Here is a 21445-nt window from a genome sequence, read left to right as displayed (position 1 = left end):
GGATGCATCTTTCCCATTCGAACTGCACTTTGGGATGAGCTAATTGCTCCTTATATTAATATGATTCTCCCATGAGATTAGGTTATTTGAGATTCAAACAATTTCTCTCAACCTTCTCTCTCAAGCCCATACTTCTTTTATTTGTATGATCATGCATGTATAATGTATCCACTCCCATCTATGTAGTTATAAGTTGTAGGTAGCAGTAGCGCATGTTGCGCATTCTGCATTAGGTTTTGGCATGTTACCCTCAAGTATTCATATTATATACTCTAATAGCATTGCTATTTAGACTTGAAATCTCTATTCTATTATCTTTTGTCCAAAATAAGCAAGTTACTTTTTTTGTCGTACTGATATCGTACCGTACCTTATAAAATCCTAAGGTACCATTTAGTACCGTATTTTATCGTACCGTACCGTATCGTACCTTTTGTACTTGACAACTATGTATAGCACAATGTGAGATAGATACCCCACACTATCTGCAGACTAGTCCTGGAGTCCTTGAACCAACACCACTTGGGCCAATTCCTAGTTGAGATTGAGAGGCTTTGCACATCATTACTTTAGTCACACACTATGTAGGGGAGGGACATCAATCACAGCTTATTGATTTCTTCTAGACAGTGGCCACACACACAACACCTACATAGAGAGCGGTAACAATCCAGACAGTTGAGGATATCAGAGCAGTAGGTTGACTATGGATAGATGGGTACCAGATGCAGATGCTACACTAGAGAGAGATGAGCGAGATCCGGCAATGACGAGCAACACAGGATAGAGCTGAGGGACTTGTTTAGATGGTGCCCCCGTACTATTTTATCATGGATGTATAACAGTTTACCCACCAATCTCAACTTGGTGAAACTAGATATTTGTATACTATTCATTCTCTTGTTGTATCCCTACATGGGCTGCAATGTGCAGTGCAGGCAGCCTGCACTATTAAAGCTTCTCTCTCTCTCTCTCTCTCAGATGAAGTTTAACATTTTGAATTTGGAAATTGGGGCTTTGTAAATGCCTATAATCAAAGGGCAACAAGCTTTTATAGCCCAATATCTTCATCTAATACTGACGATATCATGTCTACATTAAATTTATGTTAAGTTTTGAAGATGGAAAGAGAGGAAAGTTCAATGGGACCATGTGACCATTGTAAAAATAGTTGGAGGAGGGAAGAATATGTGCATATGCAACTTAGTACCCCGAAATGGCGTTTCGGGGCTGCCGAAACGGACCGGCTGTTTCGGACCAAAACGGAAACGGCAAACCGCTGTTTTGGCATCCTCCGGTCCGTTTCAAGGCACTCCAGCTGCCGCCACGATCGCCGCCGCCTCCTCCTCCTCCTCTTCTTCTTCTTCCCCCCATTAACCTTTACTTCTTACTCTTCTTTCTCTTCCTCCTTTTCTTGGTCTTCCCATTCCTCTTCCTCTTCCTCATCCTCCTCTTCTTCCCCCCATTAGCCTTTACTTCTTCCTCTTCTTCCTCTTCCTCTTCCTCTTCCTCCTCCTCCTCCTCCTCTTTTTCTTCTTCCTTTTCTTCCTCTTCCTCTTCTTCTTCCTCTTCTTCTTCTTCTTCTTCTTCTTTTTCTTCTTTCCCCCATTACTTAAAGGCTAATCATGGCGTTGGATCCATATTGGAGACACGTCACTCCAATCAAGGGATACGAGGGCTCCGGCGGATCAAAGAAGTGGCGGTGCAACTATTGTGGATTGGAGAATTCAGGGAGCGTAACACGCGTGAAAGACCACTTGGCATGCATTTGCAACAAAGACATCGGGCCTTGTTGTCCAGACTACAGTTGCTAGTCATTCATTGATGTTGATACTTATTACTCAATAGTTACTAGAGTCTAGAGACTAGTACACAGTGCTCAGTGCTCACTGGACTTTGGGGTTTTAACTGATTATTCACATGACTAGTTACGTGTATCATTATATCTTGATTTCACTTATTATACATCTTGATTCTTGTTCCATTGTTCTTGATGTCAGTCTCTACTATTCTTGATGTCAGTCTTCCATTCTCTTTAGATCATAGATGATTTAGGAGTCATAAATTATAATTCATTTGTTGCCTTCCATTTTGAAAATTGAGTCTTAATTGTGTTAAGGTGTCTTAAGTTTCAACCATTGAGTCTTAACTCTTCAATCTTCACTCGTGAGTCGTGACATGTGTAATAAATCATGATTTCAATCATATAACATGGACTCAAAAGTTTTGTATGAAATTTGGGTACATGTTATTGTAGGCATTGATATATTTACATACCCACATAATACTGTATTTATTTTAGTGTACAATCCGAAACGCCGTTTTCTCGTTTCTAAAATTTGGCCGAAACTCCGAAACTCTGGTTTTTTCCGTTTTCGTTTCCCCGTTTCCGAAACTCCCCCGTACTATTGTGGACACACTTGTGATGGTGGCTTGCTATGCATAAGGGTACACATTTGGGGTTTGATAAGTCTTGGTGTTGAAAAATGCAATGCACCACCACAAGGTGCAAATGATACATGTCACATATTGCATGTGGGTATTGGAGTGTGAGATTCCATGGCAAAGATTGATACATGTGCGTCAAATTTGGGAGATGCTTCTCGTGGCAGTGGCTATAGTGACTTGTGTCACATGGTTATTAGTGAAGCTTGGGCAAGAAAGAAAGATTTATTGATAGTAAAAGGAATGGAATTGGTTGACATTGTTTTAGGAGCAAGCTTTAAAAACAATGTCAAGATTATCATAAGGATTTGTGTACCCATTCTTAAATTTCTTTGTCTTGTTGATAGAGAAGAGCCACCATTGGGCTTCTGTATAAGATAATAGATTGAAATATAGATGAAATGGATTCCTTGGAAGGAGTGGATGATGCTAGGATGCAAGAGATTAAAGGGATTTGTATATGGATGGATGGGATATGATGCATTCACATGTACATTATGAAGGCTTTGTATTGCATCCTATTGGGAGAGCAAAGAATCTTGATAGTGACAAAGAGCTGCGTGAAGGGTGAATGATAGTGATGGAAAGATATACAAAATATGATGTGGATATACAGGGTATATTATGTGACGAGCTTGATATATACAAGTCACAATCATGTACATTTACTTGGCCAATTGCAAGCGATGAAAAAAGAATGCATAAGTGTTAAATGGTGGGAGACATTTCAGGCATGCACACCCAAATTGCAGCACTTAGCTATAAGAGCACTCCACACTTTCACAAGGGTCTTGTGTCTCTGCTTGTGAGAGAAATAACAACTCACTCTTTCTCACTTAAACAGAGAGGAGAAATAAGTTGCCTCAAAATGTATAGAGCAGCTTGTGTACATTCATACAACCCTTTATCTCATCAACAAGATTGAGTAACAAGGTTATACAAAAATGGAGGTTACGTTGGACATTCTCAATAAAAGGAGAATGATAACAACAAATTGCTTGCATTGCAAGAGGCATTAGAGGAGGAAAAGGATATTATAGTTTAATAGTCACAAAGGGGTTGCAAGCACTAGTGACATTCTTGGGTTAAGTTCTCTTGGTCAGCATCATGAAAAATGATGATGAATGAGGAGGAGGAGGAGGAGGAGGAGCAGCAGCAGCAGCAGCAGCAGCATCAGCATCAGCAACAGCATCATCATCATCATCATCATCATCATCATTAGAGGAGGAAAAGGATATTATAGTTTAATAGTCACAAAGGGGTTGCAAGCACTAGTGACGTTCTTGGGTTAAGTTCTCTTGGTCAGCATCATGAAAAATGATGATGAATGAGGAGGAGGAGGAGGAGGAGGAGGAGGAGCAGCAGGAGCAGCAGCAGCAGCGGCGGCGGCGGCGGCGGCGGCGGCGGAAGAAGAAGAAGAAGAAGAAGAAGAAGAAGAAATGAGGGAGGGGAGGGGGAGGAAGATTGCACTTTTGAAAATAATGAAGATGATGAGTAGATTGGTGACTCTTTGCCATGGCTGAAAATGGTAGTGGATGCAAGTGATTATACTATGTATTGATTGAGAGGGGGAATATATGTCATGGGAGTTCAACTCTTTTTTGGTTGAAAGAGGTATTATCCATTAGTGTACTACACCTTAACATATCTCAACAAAATGGTATGGTTGAAAGAAAAAATCGCACTTTGATGGAAATAGCACGTTGTGCGTTGTCACATAATAAGCTATCCCCAAAGTTTTAGCTTGGTGCTATCATATGTGCAGTGTATGTGCCAAATCATAGCCCAACTGAAGCATTGGTTGAATGTGCACCTTATGGGGCTTGGAATGGTTAGAAGCCAGTGGTGTTGCGTATCCTTTTTTTTGAATGTTTGGCATATGCTTTAGTGCCTCATCCATGAAGACATAAATTGGAAGACAAGGCTTTCAAATGCATTTTTATTGGTTATAGAGCAGAAAGTAAAGGGTACCGCTTATAACAACCCTCCACCAATAAGATTTTTGTTAGTAGAGATGTGGTATTTGCTGAAAATGTTGGTCGACCCTTCCTGGACTGCAAAAATCATCCCAGTGTGGGGGCTATGGACATGTTTGACAGTTTGTTGCCTTTATCTCAGCAAAGTGAACCAGTTTTTGGTCAATTTCAGCAACTTATTGAGGGTTTACATTAGCAAAATTAGCAGCAAACACACGTTGAACAATATCTTGATTTTCAGCTCTTTGATCAAGGCATTACTGATTATGAAGTGGCTGATGAGAGGGCTGCTATTTGGGAAGCTAAAACAGTCCCTAGATGTTGTTCACTAGTGGCAATTGTTTCATGCTTGGTGACTCATGCATTTCTTGGTTGAGCAAGAAACAGTCTACAATGGCCACATCTAGCTATGAAGTTGAATACATGGCAACATTTACCACTACATTGAAATGTGTATGGTTCGGACGGATCTTAGTGTGGGATAGCAATCACCCACTCCTATCTATATTGAAAGTCAGAGTGCCATGGCAGTTTGGAGGAATCTGATTTTTCATACTTGTACTAAGCACATTGAGGTGCATTATCATTATGCATGGATAAAGAGCCTATGCCACTCCCCTCAACCTCAAGACCAGCAAATTGCAGATTTTTTACAGAAAAAAAAAGTGAGGAATGCCATATGGTATCTGAAAAATGGAAGAGCCCAAGACCATGAGGGTTTAGTGGCTGAACACTTCACGCATGGCTGTGATATTCTAGCACCAACGCTGGCTCACATCTTTAATAGGGCAGTTTGTGAGGGATTTCCAACCTGTTGGTCAGACCATATTATTGTGCCGCTCTTTAAGAGTGGAGACCCCACGCTACCTAGTAACTACCGAACTATCATGATTGGACACATGCTGGCCAAGATATATGGCTCTATCGTGGAACAAGCGTTGAGTGAATGGGCCGAGATGCATGGCCTGAGGTCAAAAGGCCAGGCTGGCTTCAGGAGGAGATATACAACTCTAGACCATATCTTTACGTTGAGGGCAATCATTGAAGAAGGCAAGGCATTCAAGAAAAAGATCTATTGCTGTTTTGTGGACTTTCGCAAGGCCTTTGACACAGTGCCACGTGCTAGACTCATGAAAAGAATGCAAAACATTGATGTGCCCGTAGAGATATAGTGGAGTATCTATGCCCTGTATGAGACAGTGACAGGCAGAGTACGAACACCTGAGGGCATCTCAGATACAGTCAATAGCACCATTGGGGTGAAACAAGGCTGTCCACTTGCACCGGCACTTTTTGGGCTGTATATAGATGAAATTTCAGAATATATGGATATGATGGGTGGGGCCGGAGCCAGCCTAGCTGGAGTGCTGATACCATTACTGATTTATGCCGATGATATTGTACTTATATCTGACTCACTTGAGGGACTAGATGCATTATTAGCTTTTTGCAGAGATAGAGATCTTAAGGTGAATCTTGGGAAAACTAAAGTTATGGTATTTAACACTTCAGCTGCTTGGGTGACAAGAGCTGAGCACCAGTTTACTTTTGACGGAGAGCCAGTGGAGATGGTTAGGCAGTATGTTTATTTGGGGGTCACATTGAAGGGACCACAGTTCTCTTGGAGAGAGACATCAGAGGCTCGTTTGGCAAAAGCATATGCAGCCTTAGGTGCATTGGAGAGGCAATGTGCTCACATACAATTTCATGAGCCGCGCACCAAACTGTGGCTTTTTGACACCCTGGTTACACCCACACTCCTATATGGGGCAGCTATTTGGGGTCCAAGTCTCTTTCACACGAGGAGACAGCCTTTGGGAGACCAGGATGGACCAGAGAAGGAATACTATGACGGATGGGAGCATATGGAAAGACCACTGGTCATGATGATCTCACGCATGATACGAGCGAAGAGCTCAACCCCACATGAGATTATCAGAGCTGAGTTGGGAGCATCACCCATGGTGGCTGAGGCCTTGGTTCAGGCAGTGACTTTCATACATAGACTATGGGAGCTCCCCCAAGATAGATACCCACGGCTAGCCCTGGCCTCTTCTAGACAACTAGCAGCAGACGGTGACAGACATTGTTGGTATGCTCAGATGAGTACATGGACGAGTCTACATGGGCTGGAGATTGACAGACTACCCCCCTTTGACTATAGCCTGGATTGCCCTACACTTGACCTAAGCCGATCAGAGCTAAACCATGTGATCAGAGCAGACATACTGAAGTTAGATACGGAGAAGACCTGGATCCGACCCCCCTCCCCCCATGGCACGAGGATGGCACACTACCAGACCCACTTCCTTCAGGTATCTGAGGATGGTTTCATCACCCGACCCAATTACATGGACACACAGCTGCCTCATGGACTACGCACAGTTATTGGTCAGATCCGCACCTCATCCCACCACCTGAGGATTGAGACAGGCAGATGGGAGGGTATACAGACAGAAGAACGCATATGCCCACTATGCGACAGAGAGCCAGAGACAGGAACACTACATCTGCCGATGCACTGTATATTATGACATACGAGGTAGATACCACTATCTGTTTCGAGAGGGTTTTGGACCCCTGAGACGGATCATGCAGTTTGAGGATCAGAGATGCTTGGGATTTTTCCTCTTGGAGCTCCAGAGGCGCAGAGCAACAATTCTACGGAGTAGGAGGCCCCCAGAGCTCGGCTCACATAGACAGAGAGCAGTCACTGACTTTTTCACTGATACACGACAAAGTATGGCAGATACCACTACTACTGCCACACAGCCTACAAGAGTACATCATCATTGGACCTCATCTTCTGTAGGTGTCCCTTTGGATAGAGTAGTGTCACTTAGCCGGTCTAGGCGCCCATGTCCACACGGACGAAGGCCTAGACATTCACACCACAGACAACTTAAAGCCATCATTGAGCGCCACAGGAGACAGATGTCGAGACGCCTCAGCCATGCAGAGATACACCTCCCTAGAGAACAGACATATCATTGATGGAGAGTTTTCCTTTCTCTGCTCTCACTTTCAGATCACTGATATGTTTCCCTTTTATAGGACACTATTTCATTTCCTTTTCAGTCTTATAGGCATGTTTTTCATCTTTTTTCTCGTTCCAGATGAGAAACACTATCATTGTATGTATTGCTTTGGTCTCATAGGCCACATTGGCCTTTTAGAGACGTTAACATACACACCTGCACAGGTGGCACACCGTAAAGAATGCATGCCACAGATCCTGGAGGCTCGCAAAGCGGGAAAATGGGCAGTATACAGAGATGGTCGGGTCATCATCACAGATAAGCGCCAATGACGGGGCGCGGCCTATGAGACCCACCTAAGTTTTGCAGTGTGGAACTGCAACGGAGCTATGAAAACAGATGCAGGATTATTCTAGGAGACCTTCACCGGCAAGGACATCGTCCTCTACACAGAAACCCACCAAAGCCCAGGCACCTACTTACCAGAAGTGAGGGGATATAGATGGGAGACGGCATGCCGCCCTAGAGCCCGAACAAAAGGAGGGACCCAAGGGTCCGGAGGGGTGGCCGTGTTGTACAGGGAGGAGCTACAGCCCATGGTGCAAGTCATGCAGAAAGATGAGGAAGCCCGGTTCATGTGGACCCGGATACACACAAATCGCCCCCGAGACATATACATGGCGGTGTGCTATTTCCCACCAGCACACTCCCCATACGCACCACCGAAGGGCGAGTCACCATACCTACCACTGTACGAAGATATCATGCACTACTCCAGCTTGGGGGATGTCATGTTGGCAGGAGACTTCAACGCACGCACAGCACAAAGGCAGACCCCCTTCTTCGAGAGCGAAGACCACATGTACAAAGAGATCACTGAACACTCTCTTGCGGTGACTTGGGCACTGAACACTCTCGTACAAGGACTTATGCCGTTCTACATTCACTTGACACTTCGTGAGAGTATCTGCAAGTCACATGCATCAATTATAATGACAGATGCAACACAAAAAGATATTACTTTATTAAAATCCTATGGTACTGACTGTGATGCATATCCTTGGTGCTTGTTAAAGACGTGACATATATTAGTAGTAGGTAAGGGAGGTTTATACAGTTGGGGAGCTTGTCCCTTTAACCACTTAAGGACAAAAAGCCATGACAAAATGACATTTGGCAAGCAGCTTATACACATAGGGCCTCTCCTATTTGTATGAGGCATGGTGAATTTGGGTGATTAGACGACTGGGGTTGTGTTGGTGGTGGGCTCCTATTAGGTTGGGCGAGGAAGATATCGGCCGAGACCCGAATGGTGTAGTCCTTGGCCATAGTTGTTTCAAGAATGCTTTTAAACAATTCATCAAATTCCCGCTTGTCTCTAGCTGCCTTTTTCTCTTTCGAGCACCTGGTGCCTGAGCTTCTGGTGGGGGCCTGCACAGCTGGTGTTGCCACACCCTGGGTGCTCCCTTGAGCCGTCGTCCTCTTGGCTTGGGGAGTTTTCGGTCTGCGTTCTGGGAAGTGTCTCTTGGGGCCTCTTTTCGGCGCGTACCTCTTTAAAGTAGGCACGTAGCATTCTTGTGGGGGCGCTAGTGCTTTATGCTTCCTTCTACGGAGGAGAGTTTCCTTGCATGCCAGCTACATTGTGTGCTCCTCCATGACGGCTATTGTGGAGAAATCTGTAAAATTTGAACCAAGGTTAGGCTTTGAGGCATGATAGAATTATTTGTATGAAAGGGATTAAACAGTGGATTATCAAGTGCATATGAGGAGGAGTGCGGTGAGGTGAGGCATGCAATGCTTGTTGTAGAGGGACGGCCTTGTGATGATATTCGTCCTGCTTCGACTGCGGGCCGTATTCCAGCCATTAGCAGATCTTGGCTTATGCTAAGTTACATGGACTGGTTGTGATGGAGTGGAGCAGGGCTCGTCCTCGGAAGGATAGACCGAAAAGGGGAAAGGCGTATAGAAGGGGACGGTGCCCCGTCTACGCCCTCAGAGGTGTTGGTCAGGGCTTCCTATGGCGGTAATGAGGGTTGCATGCCCTCCACCTAGAGGCGAGAATGGTCACACGACTTCTGGATGTGTGGTGAGAGGAGGACCTGAGGAGCTTAGCCTGTCAAACCCAACTCTTCTCCCTGCGCTTGACTATCATTGCTTGTGTGTGTTGATATTATCTATACAGGGTCACAAAACTCATTGTTTATTTATGTACGTATTTATGAATCCATGTCACTTCGTGAGGATAAAAACCAATTGTAGAACTCAAGATTGTATTGGAGTGTGGCACACGCATCCATACTCGTGGCAGCTTACTCAATAACAATAGATATTTTGCAACATCGAGTAGCATGGTACCTTGTCCGAGTCTACCGGCAACCTGTTGTGACAATGTTGTATCCACTCTTGATTGGTCAATTCAAGTTCTGTTGTCGGTGGATTGAGTGTTGCAAGCAACCGCTGATGGTGATGATTGCTTTGATTTTTCAGAATACACGGATGTGTCTGAGGTTTCACCATTGTTAGGGGAGATGGCAATGGGTTCATTGGTGGATGGGCTTGATGTTTTATTCCTCAGATCTTCAGTGCTCTTGGTCTCGATCATCTTGGCGTCTACCACCACTTGCAACTGCCGTTGTTTCCGTTGTTTTGTCCTCTTTTTCTTGGGCAATTGTCGTGTCTCCTTTAAGGACTCAGGGCCCTGAACTAGGTCAATCGTTGATATGTTTTGTTGGGCCTCAGCATTCTCTTTCTCTAGTGTGTCCTTATGGGACATGGCTGCGGCCTGCTGAATAGCCTTGCTAGGTTATGAGGGTACAGCCGCCTCTCTTTTTGGAGAGTGTAGCTCTTTAGCTAATTCTTCTTTGTTTAGCTTCTCCTTAGATTCTTGATTGGAATCGGTAGCTGCTGGTTCAATGGACTGGCTATTGTTGGTGGATTGTGGTGTCAAGTCCTTAAGCAGATCAGAAGTGGCCGTGTCTTTTGTTGCCCTTTATGCATTCACTTGTGCAGATCGAGCATTAGTTGAGCTAGTCAGGATGGATTGCACAGGCCTATCCTTAGGCTGAGAGCTAAGGGTGGTGTCATTTTCCGCCTCTTGGACATTTAGAAGCTTAGATGGATATAGAGATTGAGATTGAGCAGCTGTACTTGAAGACTGCTGTTGTGCTTCTTGTGTTCGTTTAGGGAAAGAGGGTGTAGGAGACTTGGGACTCCTAAGTGGCTTTGACACTGACTAGCAGGTTTGCTCGTGGCTATTAGACGACTCTACTATTTGCTTCATTGAGCAATTGGCCTTATCATGAGCAGTGTTGTGCTTGTGATGCTCATTATTCTCTTGGAAAGTCAAAGGCTCCTTGGGCACTAATGATCTTTGTGTACACTCAACAGCTACATCTGATGTCCTCTTGTTAAGCATGCTAGGCTGAGGATCTACCTTTCGAATAGTCCCGTTTGGTTTCTTGATTTCAATCGTGAGGGGCTCGGCCACTCCAATGTTTTTGACTCGAGAGTTGCTCTTTCGTTTAGATTTCCTTATGCTCTTCTTTGCTCTTGATACGTCCTAGCCTTCAGCTGGTGACAGAGGTGGTTCAACAGGGGGTTTTGATACCTAAATCCATCGGTTACCTGCATAATATCCTTGAGCACGTAGAAACACTTTGGATATTCATCACGGTGTTGTGTTGGCTCTCCATCGATGCCTTCGTCTGTAAGGCTTGGGCTTCTTTTGTGGTCTTCTACGATATTTGTAGGTTCAAATCCTGTCCTTGGCATTGTCTCCTGACCTTCTTGTTTCAAGCATGGCCTCGCTCATTGGTTCTCTCTGTTCGACATGCGCTTGTATCAACTCTTTCAACAAGTCCTTGCTCTCGTTAGTAGGCTTGACTGTTATGTCAGCACCTTCCTTGCCTTTTCCTCGAGATTCGATGAGGTCACCCTTACTAAAGGTTGTGATTATCCTCACACCCGGTAGTGTCAAGTGTATTCTATGTGCCACATAGTCGGCCTCACACTTTGTCGCTCTTTTGAAAGGTCGTCCGAGGAGGGTTTTCTTTCCACAATTAGCACTATTTGGAGGAACATGGAATAGGATAGACAAGTTTTCCGTTTCAACGGTTACAAGGATTTTGCACTTCCCCATAAGTGCTTGGGAGTGTCCCCCGTAAGGACTAAGAGTTGCATTGGTTGGTGTGAGCTCTGGTCGGCCTAGTAGGGTCCATGCATCATAGGTCAAGATATTAAAATCAGCTCCTTCATCGATGAGGGCATCAACAGTGTGCTCTCTTTTTGCGGTGAGTTTGACCCTAAGATAAGCACGTGGTACTATTGTCTTCATCTTCTGGGTCTTGGCTTGTAAATTTCAGCCTTCTGATGCATACCTTTGAGTCCCCAACTGCATGACCAGATGTGGATTCTCCAGTGATGTCTTGGATCGTCAATGCAGTGCTGCTCAAGGTGTATCTATCGTCAGGACTATCATGTCTAGTCATCCTTGTAGTTGTAGCTTGCTGGTGTTCCATTCCGCTTTGACCAGATGCAGTCCGGACACAATCTAGACATGTTTTTGTGGTATGGCCTTTTTGCCCTTGTAGGCTAGATTGGCCCATTGAGGTTCTAGGGTCTCTATTTGTCTTTGTTCGGGTATGGGCTTTTGGTTACTCCTTTGCAAGTGAGAATCCATGCTTGTGTAGAGCCATTACTACCATAGGATCTAATTTGGAGGACTTGTCATGGCGCACGTTTTCTCTCCAACCTACTTGGGGGAGGTGCGAAGAGGGGCAAAGCCCCCTCTGCAGGGGTCGGGGGGGGGGGAAGCAATTCCCCTCGGCCCGCAGGGCCGTTACGGTAAACACCATGTGTGTTTTGAAAGACCGTTCATAGCCAAGTTTTGAACTATTTGCTCTAGATTTCAGCCTAGTGATAGATCTATGATGCGCTTTCGGCTCCATACGGTCTCTCGTCGGTTTCAGGGGTTACAGGTTAAAAATTTGAAAAAAATCTAAATTTAACCCAACAGGTCCAAATTGTAGGGGCCGAATGTCCGAATCGGCCGAGGGCCGAATGAGAAAGGGCCGAATGTAATTGGTCCAAATGTCAAATTCAGCCAGTTCGAATGTTGCTGTCTGAGGGCTGAGTGGCCGAGGGCCGAGTCAGGTGGGCCGAGGGCCGAATATCAAGTTGGTCTGAATGCTTGATTCGAACGGGTCGAGCGAAGGGCATCCGAATACAATGGGCCGAATGGTTGATTCGGCCGAGGGCCAATTGGTAATTTGTCCGAGTGGGATTGGCCGAGAGCTTAGTGTCCGAGTGGGCCAAGGGCCGAGTGGATCGAGTGGTCAGAGGGCCGAATATAAGACACCGGGCCGAGGGTCGATTCTGGGACTCCGCCCAGAATCCCCGTTACTCGGACAAGCCGAGCACGACACGTCGTTTGGCTGGACTTCAAAGAATTCGTCGCGCCAAGCGATCGAGGCCTTCCTACTGGTTGAGCACCTCCAGATCCAAGCTACTCATATAGGGGAAGGTGTGGAATTACCTGTGGTGGGCAAAGAACTTCTCGATGGCAAGTTCGAAGCAGGTCCATGCAATGAAGCTCTTTTTCCCTCTCTCTAGCTCTCCTGAAACCTTGCAATGCAAAATGTGGTCTTCCTTGCCACTCCTGGCCCCTTATCACCCTGCCCAGGCCTGCACTCACCTTAATCTTGCTCCCCTCACCAAATTTTAACCCAAAATTTCATTTTTTGCCCTTCTTTTCCCTGTTTTAGCCTGTTATACAGCAACACAAAACCCTATTGCGTGCTCCAATGTTTTGCTCCTATCCTTCCTAAATGCAAGAAAAAATCATAAGGAAAATACCTACACTATTGCACCATGCTTTTTCCAATTCCAAAAACCAAAAACCTACTTGCTAAGGAGATCGAATATCTCTTCAAACTTCCTCGCTTCCTACATATCTACCTCAAGAACCGGTTTGGGAAAAACCCTACTTCAATGCTCGATTTAAAGCGTGTAAGCACTCAAGGCTTGAATCCGTTGGTCCCGGCAATGGAACCAAAATGTGGGGGCTCTCGCTCAACCGCCAAGACCCACGGATTGCTTATTGCTTCAAGCGTTCCAAGCCGAGCACTAATGGCCATATCACATATAGCCGACGCGCTACCTATCCATGAGTGTAGTGAGCTTACCTCCATGCTGATCGAGTTACCTCCTCTCCCGCGTACTCCAGTAGCTGCACGATCCAAGTGCAAGCTTTAAGCAAGCTCGATCCTTAAGCTCCACGCTCCAAGCTCCATTGCCGCAAGCAAGAGAAGAGAAGAGAAGATAAGAGAAGAGAAGAGAAGAGAAGAAGAGAGGAGAAGATGGAGAGCTTCTCCTCCCTGGTTCCTCACCCTCACACACTCACTCCCCCACACTCACACTCCCTCTCTCAAGCACAAGCTCAAGCAAGCAAGAACAAGAAGAAGAAGAAGAGGAGAGCCACTTTTGGCCACACACAAGAATGAGCTTCTCATTCACTTTTCAACTTTATATACAAAACTCTAAATCTCTTTTGGGCGGTCATCCCCTTATCCCCTTTTTTACATGGCAGGATGTGGCCTAGGCCCTTTTTCCCATTGTCCTCCTATCTTCCTAGCTTTCTTTCCATTGCCCGTCTACATTTATAAATTGCACGGGTGAGAGCCCTGTACTCTTAAAATAAATCATGGTACGCCTTGCGCTTTTTTACAACAGTATAGACTCGTGCTTTTTCTCATGTGCCTTTCTCCTTGATTTAGGACTTTTCTGCACTTCTTGTGTTTCCAGATTCTTCCTGGTGTGCCTTTGTCTTCTGTTTCACTTTTGCCTTGGTCTTGTCTTTTGCTTTAGATTTTCCAGCTTTTCCACCTTGTTCATTTGAGGCTTAACAACTAGACTCATGATTTAGTAGATATTGGTTGCTAGTAAGAGTTAAGAGTTACTATTTCCTTCCCAGTTATGCAAATCTTTTTGTGGCTTCATGCATCCTCTCACTATAGATTGCTTGGATGAAGAGAAGTAAGCATGCAAACACATGGAATTGGAAGGCTAGAAATGAGAGTTGACAAATTGTAATATGCATGGGAACATGTCCCACCTAGGCAATGCTTGAATATGTGTAACTCATTCGCATATGTGTAATTCGTATATGAATCCCAAACATATTGTACAACCGTTTTACCCATAACCTACCTAGGGGTGAAACATTTCACCTAGAAATGAAATGCTTCAAGGGTCAAATGTTTCATTGTGACCTAAGAGGATATTGAGCTACCCATAACCTTCAAAGGGTTTTTATACATTATCACTTAAGACTCAAATTTCCTCCATGTTCATTATGTTTTATTGAGATTATGAATACATGCCTAACAATTACTCCACTTGCTTTTTCTTTTGGTTTCCTTTGTGTTACTTTCAAATTGAGGAAGCAGAAAAACACATTGTCTTGCTTTTAATATGCCTCACTCAAATCTCTTTTTTTTTTCTTTTTTTTTTTCCCCTGCTTTTGGGTAGTGTCTTCTCATGGGCTAGCTTAACTAAGATAATACCTTTGGTGGATAAATAGAGGGTTACATGCCCACAATCCAATGCAAATGTGGAAATGAAAAACATTGTAAATTGGAAGAAGTAGGTTAGCATACAGATTGAGAAAATGCATGTTTAAGGTCTAGGAAGGTCTATTTCATTGTTGCATTTGCAAGTTAGATAAAGGAAGATGAGCCAATAAGTATTTAAATTGTGATGATCTAAGTGTTTGAGTAACTTATGTGAGCACAGGTTGTGCGGACAAGACTTTTGAAGAGCAATGGAGAGACGTTTTAAAGAATCCCTCTCATTGGTGGGACAATAGACTGACTAAGTTGAGTGCCCTTTTGTACTTTTGCAACTACTTTGTTTCTTGTTGTTTTTGATGGGTGTTCTAATATCAAATCAGTCAATATTGGCAAGATCTAAACACAACTTTAGGGCTAGGTAGGAGTAGACCTTATATGAATGCTTGAAAGGGGAAGCTTGATAGTAGTGGTGCAAACTTACTGGATATTCCTACTTGAAAATCCCGGAAAAGATGACAACCCTATGTAAAAGAAAAGTAATAGTTAAACTCTCAAATGTCAGACCATTTTATGGGGGAGTGATTACGGAGTGATGTGTTCAAGTTAATATCTAGAATAACAAGGTAATGTGGACTGGAATGATGAACTATTACAAAAAATTAGCACAAACTCTTAAAAATATTAGGTTAATACATCCGATTCCTTTGACTAGAAACATTATTAATGAATGCCCTACAGATCTACAAGATATACATAGATTAGCTGAGTTCAGGTCATTTTAGCCTTTTGCAAACCTCATCTCTCTCCTTCTCTCTGAGTATTTAGAGGGAGCACACTAATAGCACGTAGAGCCAGAGGATCAGGTGGGTTGGCTGTTCTATTTAGGAGAGAGCTCCAGCTGAGGATTACTATTGTCAGCAGAGACCCAAAGGCCCAGATTATGTGAGTTAGATTCCAGGTGAGAGAGACCGGGATGATCTATGTTGCTGTGTGCTACTTCACACCTGATACCTTGAAGTATGCCATAGACATTGTTGCAGAGATGCTTCAAAAGGGGGAGGGGAGGGAATACTTCTCCTTTTAGTACTTCTGTTGACAAGATCACACATTATCTGAGACTTGGAGAAGTTCTTTTGGTAGGAAACTTTAATGCGTTGACAATGAGCAAACAATACACTACCTTTGATTTTTATAGGAGATCCTATATAGTTCCCTGTGATAGAGGAGGAATATGGATCACAGAGGGACTGGATAATGGGGCAGTTACACGTTTCCCACATGGAGTAGGGAGCAGCACTGTTGACGATGTATTGGAATCATGGGAGATAACTGAGCTCATACATGAGTTCTTAGTACCCAAGCCCCCAAAAACCAGAGCCACACCCACCCACCATATCTGTGCACTGCTCTCTTAAACGACACGAAAAAAATGGAGATCTTTGACAGAAGCTTGGTGATTGAACCAAGCTTTCACTTGTCATAAGAGACCTCAATACAAGATCAACCAATATTGAGAATTGTACTGACTATTCTTGTTGTGAGAATGTGTAGATGATTGGAAGCGTGAAAGGGCAAGCATGAACACTGATAGAATGAAAGAACACATGAGCTCAAGAAACTGACAATGAATGTTTAATGGAATCTAGAAGACGAAGCATAAGATGTATAGTGCAATAATAGGAGGGCATCGACACAATGATCACCAGCAGTAGTGTGTGTGTGTGTGCGTCTCTCTCTCACACTCTCTCTCTCTCTCTCTCTCTCTCTCCTAAGAGATATAAACAGAAATTCCATCAATGTATAGGCCAAATAGTGTTGGAGAGAGAGCATATATCTGGTTCATGCTAATGATGGTATGAATAGATGGTGAAAGGCCTTTAGGTGTTCATACTCTACCAACAACCCTTTCATGTATTGCTATAATCCCCTAGATGAGCTCCCTAGGCACTCCCATGTCATGTAGCTTATCAAAAGCTTTGCGGAACTCCGTAGGGCACCAGTAGATCCATCAACCATGAGCTATGTTCTCCTCAATAATCACTCCGAGTGTAAGGATGTGATCTAGTGTACAAAAGCCTCTTTCAAACCAGCCTATCCGTGTGCAGTGTAAGGATGTGATCTAGTGTAGGAAACCCTCTTTCAAACCAGCCTATCCGTGTGCTTTGAGACCCCATGCCTGCTCAACCACTCAGCTCATGCTCAAGAATGGAGGCATATAACTTGGCGAATGTGAGTAACTATGATAGTGCAATAGTTATTGGGTAAGGTAGGGTCACTGGACGCGAGAGAGAGAGAGAGAGAGAGAGAGAGAGAGAGAGAGAGAGAGAGAGAGAGAGAGAGAGAGAGAGAGTTATATTAACATCTACAACAGGCCAAGTTGGCCTATGAGACCAAAATGTTGCATACAAATGTCTGGGAGATTTCAAAAGTCCCAGTGAAGCTAACATTTATGCTATGTTGAACTAAATTGAGTAGGTACAAAATGATATCTGGACTAGATACAATCTAGAGGTACTCCCAGTGCGGTGTGGAACTGCTCCTGGGGTGTTCATCCTAAGATGTCCCGCATGGGTCGGTCTAGCATGGAGAGGCTAAAGCAGCGGGGCAGGGCCCTCTGATGGCGGCGTAGTATCCCTTGTATCTTCGACCAGTGTCTTCTGCGGGGACGGGGGCCGGCGGGGCGTGGGCGCCGGGCTTTACCTCTTGCTGTGGCTATTTCTAAGGTGGTCCCCGGGAGTCGGGAGGCCGGTTGGGCTGGTGAGGGCTCGATGGTGGGGAGGGTAGCTGGTATTTGGTAGAAGTCGTTGAGTGTGCATTGGTTGGTGGCTCCTTGTCTTTGCTCCGTGGTTCGTAGGAGGTGGTCTCTGTGGCGTCGTATTTCCAGTAGAAAGAGCCCCAGGCATCTCTGGTCTTTGAATTTCATCATGTTGCAGAGTGGTCCGAATCCTTCGTTGAATAGGCAGTGGAAGCGTCCCCGGATTTCGTAGTACACTGGGTATCTACAGATATAGTGTTCCTCTGTCTCTGGCTCGAGATGGCAGAGCTGACAGATTCGGTCTTCTGGGGGGAGGGGGTTGGCCCCGTATCTGCCCGTTTCGACCCGTAGTTGGTGTGAGGAGGTGCGGATCTGTCCGATGGCACTTCTGACCCTGTGAGACAGGTGTGTGTCCATGTAGCTTGGGCGGGTGATGAAGCCGTCCGGGGAGATATGCAGGAAGTGTTCTCGGTAGAAAGCCTTCTTGGTTCCTAGTTCCAACGTGGGGGTCACCCATGTCCTAGCGGTGTCTGTCTGGATGATATCCATTCTGGTGATGCGATTTACCTCCTCTCGGCTGAGCTCCAGGTGTGGGTAGTCTAGGCTGTATTGTAGTGGGGGGAGGTGGTCCATGTGCAGGCCATGGAGCCATAGCTAGGTCTCTGTTCGGGCATACCAGCACTCAGTGTCCCCTTGTGTTGCTAGCTGTTTGGATGACTTCAGGGCGAGTTTGGGGTACCGGTGCCGGGGCACGTCCCATATTCGGCGCAAGGTCACGGTCTGGAAGAGGGCCTCAGCCACGAGGGGCGGTGCCCCCAGCTCTGCGCGGATGATCTCATGTGGTACGGAGGGCTTGCTTCGGATCATCCGTGAGATCATAAGTATTAAGGGTCTCTCCATCTGCTCCCATCCCTCATAGGTGGCCTCCTCCTTAGGCAGTGGTTGATCCTGTGGGGCCCTCCGCGTGTGGTAGAGATTGGACCCCCATATGGGAGCCCCGTACAGGAGGGCTGGTGTGACCAAGGTGTCAAAAAGCCAGAGCTTTGTTCGGGGTTCCTGGAACTGTATGTGGGCACATTGGTTCTCCATTGACGCGAGGGCTGCATAGCCTCGGGTTAGTCTTATCTTCCGCGGCTTTTCTCAGGGTAAATCTCGGTCCAGAGAATGTAATCCCCAGATAGACGTATCTTTGGACCACGTCCACGGTTTCTCCGCCGTATGTGAAGGGGGGTACCGACCGTCGGAGCCATTGGATTGACGTGTTGAACACCATGATCTTGGTTTTCCCCAGGTTCACAGTTAGGTCTTTGTCTTGGCAGAAGGCCTGTAGTGCGTCCAGTTGGCGCTGTAGCCCTTCGGGTGTGCTGGAGATGAGGACTATGTCGTCTGCATATAGTAAGATAGGTATCAGTGTCCCTCCCAGGCTCGATCCCTCCTCGCCCAATCTATCTATGTACTCTGAGATCTCATCAATGTAGAGGCCAAATAGGGTGGGCGAGAGTGGGCATCCCTGCTTGACTCTGATGGTGCTGGTGATCTCCTTTGACAGCCCTCCCGGTGCCCGAACTCGGCCCGTTACCGATTCGTATAGTGCCAGTATCCCCCATCGTATTTCGGTTGGTACCTCTAGTTCCTATAGTCTCTGCGTGAGTCTCGCTCGTGGGACTGTGTCAAAGGCCTTGCGGAAGTGCACGAAGCAGCAGTACACCCGTCTTCCATGTGCTCTGCCCTCCTCTATGATGGCTCTCAGTGTGAGGATATGGTCAAGGGTGCAGAACCCTCTCCTAAACCGTGCTTGTCCTGCTGCTCGGTGTTGGTGTTGCTCTGCCCACTTGGTCAGCTCGCGGTCCAGTATGGATCCATAGAGCTTGGCTAGTACATGGCCAACCATGACTGTTCGGTAGTTCGTGGGAACCATGGGGTCTCCGGCCTTCAGGATAGGTATTATGGTGTTGGCTGACCAACTGGTTGGGAAGCCTTCTCATAGGGCTCTGTTGAACATGTGTGCTAGGAGAGGTGCCAGTATGTCTCTTGCATGGGTCAAATGCTATGCTACCAAGGCTTCGTGGTCTTGGGCACGGCCATTTTGGAGTCTATCAATGGCGTCCCGAACCCGCCCCGTGCTGAAGAATGTGGATGATCCGGGTCTGCTCCCTGGGGGCCGGGGTAGCTGGGGCTGCTTGGGTACTTGGTATAGTGAGGTTGCATATATGTGCCAAGTGTCCGGGGAGGTGATGGGCGTCTGGGCTCGGGGTTCCTGAAACGCCTTCCATGCCTCTTTGCTGTCCTGTCCTAAGAATAGCTGGTAGAATTCGTGTTCCACTTTGGAGAGGTAGGCTCGTTTCTTCCGTCGCCTAGTACCCTGCTTGTCCTGCTGCTCGGTGTTGGTGTTGCTCTGCCCACTTGCTCAGCTCGCGGTCCAGTATGGATCCATAGAGCTTGGCTAGTACATGGCCAACCATGACTGTTCGGTAGTTCGTGGGAACCATGGGGTCTCCGGCCTTCAGGATAGGTATTATGGTGTTGGCTGACCAACTGGTTGGGAAGCCTTCGCATAGGGCTCTGTTGAACATGTGTGCTAGGAGAGGTGCCAGTATGTCTCTAGCATGGGTCAAATGCTCTGGTACCAAGGCTTCGTGGTCTTGGGCACGGCCATTTTGGAGTCTATCAATGGCGTCCCGAACCCGCCCCGTGCTGAAGAATGTGGATGATCCGGGTCTGCTCCCTGGGGGCCGGGGTAGCTGGGGTTGCTTGGGTACTTGGTATAGTGAGGTTGCATATGCGTGCCAAGTGTCCGGGGAGGTGATGGGCGTCTGGGCTCGGGGTTCCTGAAACGCCTTCCATGCCTCTTTGCTGTCCTGTCCTAAGAATAGCTGGTAGAATTCGTGTTCCACTTTGGAGAGGTAGGCTCGTTTCTTCCATCGCACTAGGCGACGGAAGATCAAGCGTGCCTGTTTATGCGTGTGTACTCCCCGTGCTTCGTCCTGTTGAAGACGGAGCCGGGTTTCCCTGCACTCTGCGTCGTACGAGCTATTCTGTGGGAGATTTTTGTTCGGAGGGGTGGGATGGGGGGAGGGGGATGTGTGGGGGAAGTATTCGGCAGCTGAGGTGTGTAGTGTGCCCGCCAACTGTGCTGTGACCTCCTCCAGGGGTGCATGGGGGTTCATTTCTTGCAGGCTCTAATAGAGATGGTCGGAGTATGCGCTTGCAGTTAGCCTGGTAAAGTGGTACCTGGGGAATCTTGGGGGGTTGCTTGCTGGGGGGGGGTAGGTTATACCTGCAGGTTATGTCAAATTGCAGGTATGCATGATCGGCAGCCACTGCGAGTGGGCGAGGTGATATTTTAAAGGACTGGACGTCGGGGATAAGTGATAGAGGGCCGAGGATATAGTCCACTGTGCTTGCTCCCAGTTTCTGTGTGGGTGCTCCATGTGCCCCCCGTCCGATGCAATTGGCCGCGTGCTTGTGTGGGAAGCATGTGAGGGCATCTGAACCGGGCCATCTGTCGAGACCGTTGAGGATGGCCAGTCCGAGTGCCCCCCCTAACGCCAGTAGGTGTTCGCCATATTGGGTGCATTCAGTTGTGTCCTGTGATGCCCGGTTAAGTCCTATCTCCTCCGGTGCGATCTCTTTGTACATGTGGTCTTCGCTCTCGAAGAAGGGGGTCTGCCTTTGTGCTGTGCGTGCGTTGAAGTCTCCAGCCAACATGACATCCCCCAAGCT

General features: G+C 46.4%; 1 protein-coding gene across 3 annotated transcripts in view; it reads left to right on the top strand.

Annotated features, from left to right (window-relative positions):
* The window catches only part of LOC148018697 (protein OSB3, chloroplastic/mitochondrial-like), a 107183-nt gene that overhangs the window by 60829 nt on the left and 24909 nt on the right, over positions 1-21445 (top strand). For all 3 annotated transcript variants that reach the window (XM_087701583.1, XM_087701581.1, XM_087701582.1), the window contains exon 8: positions 15191-15273. In XM_087701583.1, coding sequence (XP_087557709.1) covers positions 15191-15273 — 83 coding nt within the window. The remainder of the gene's footprint in view (positions 1-15190; positions 15274-21445) is intronic.

The sequence above is a fragment of the Lygodium microphyllum genome, chromosome 20 (assembly GCF_053477565.2).
Source record: "Lygodium microphyllum isolate KBCC chromosome 20, Lygodium_microphyllum_v1.1.10, whole genome shotgun sequence".
Classification (NCBI taxonomy): Eukaryota; Viridiplantae; Streptophyta; class Polypodiopsida; order Schizaeales; family Lygodiaceae; genus Lygodium; species Lygodium microphyllum.
Note: the sequence above shows the minus strand (reverse complement) of the source record. Positions and strands in the feature narration are given on the sequence as shown.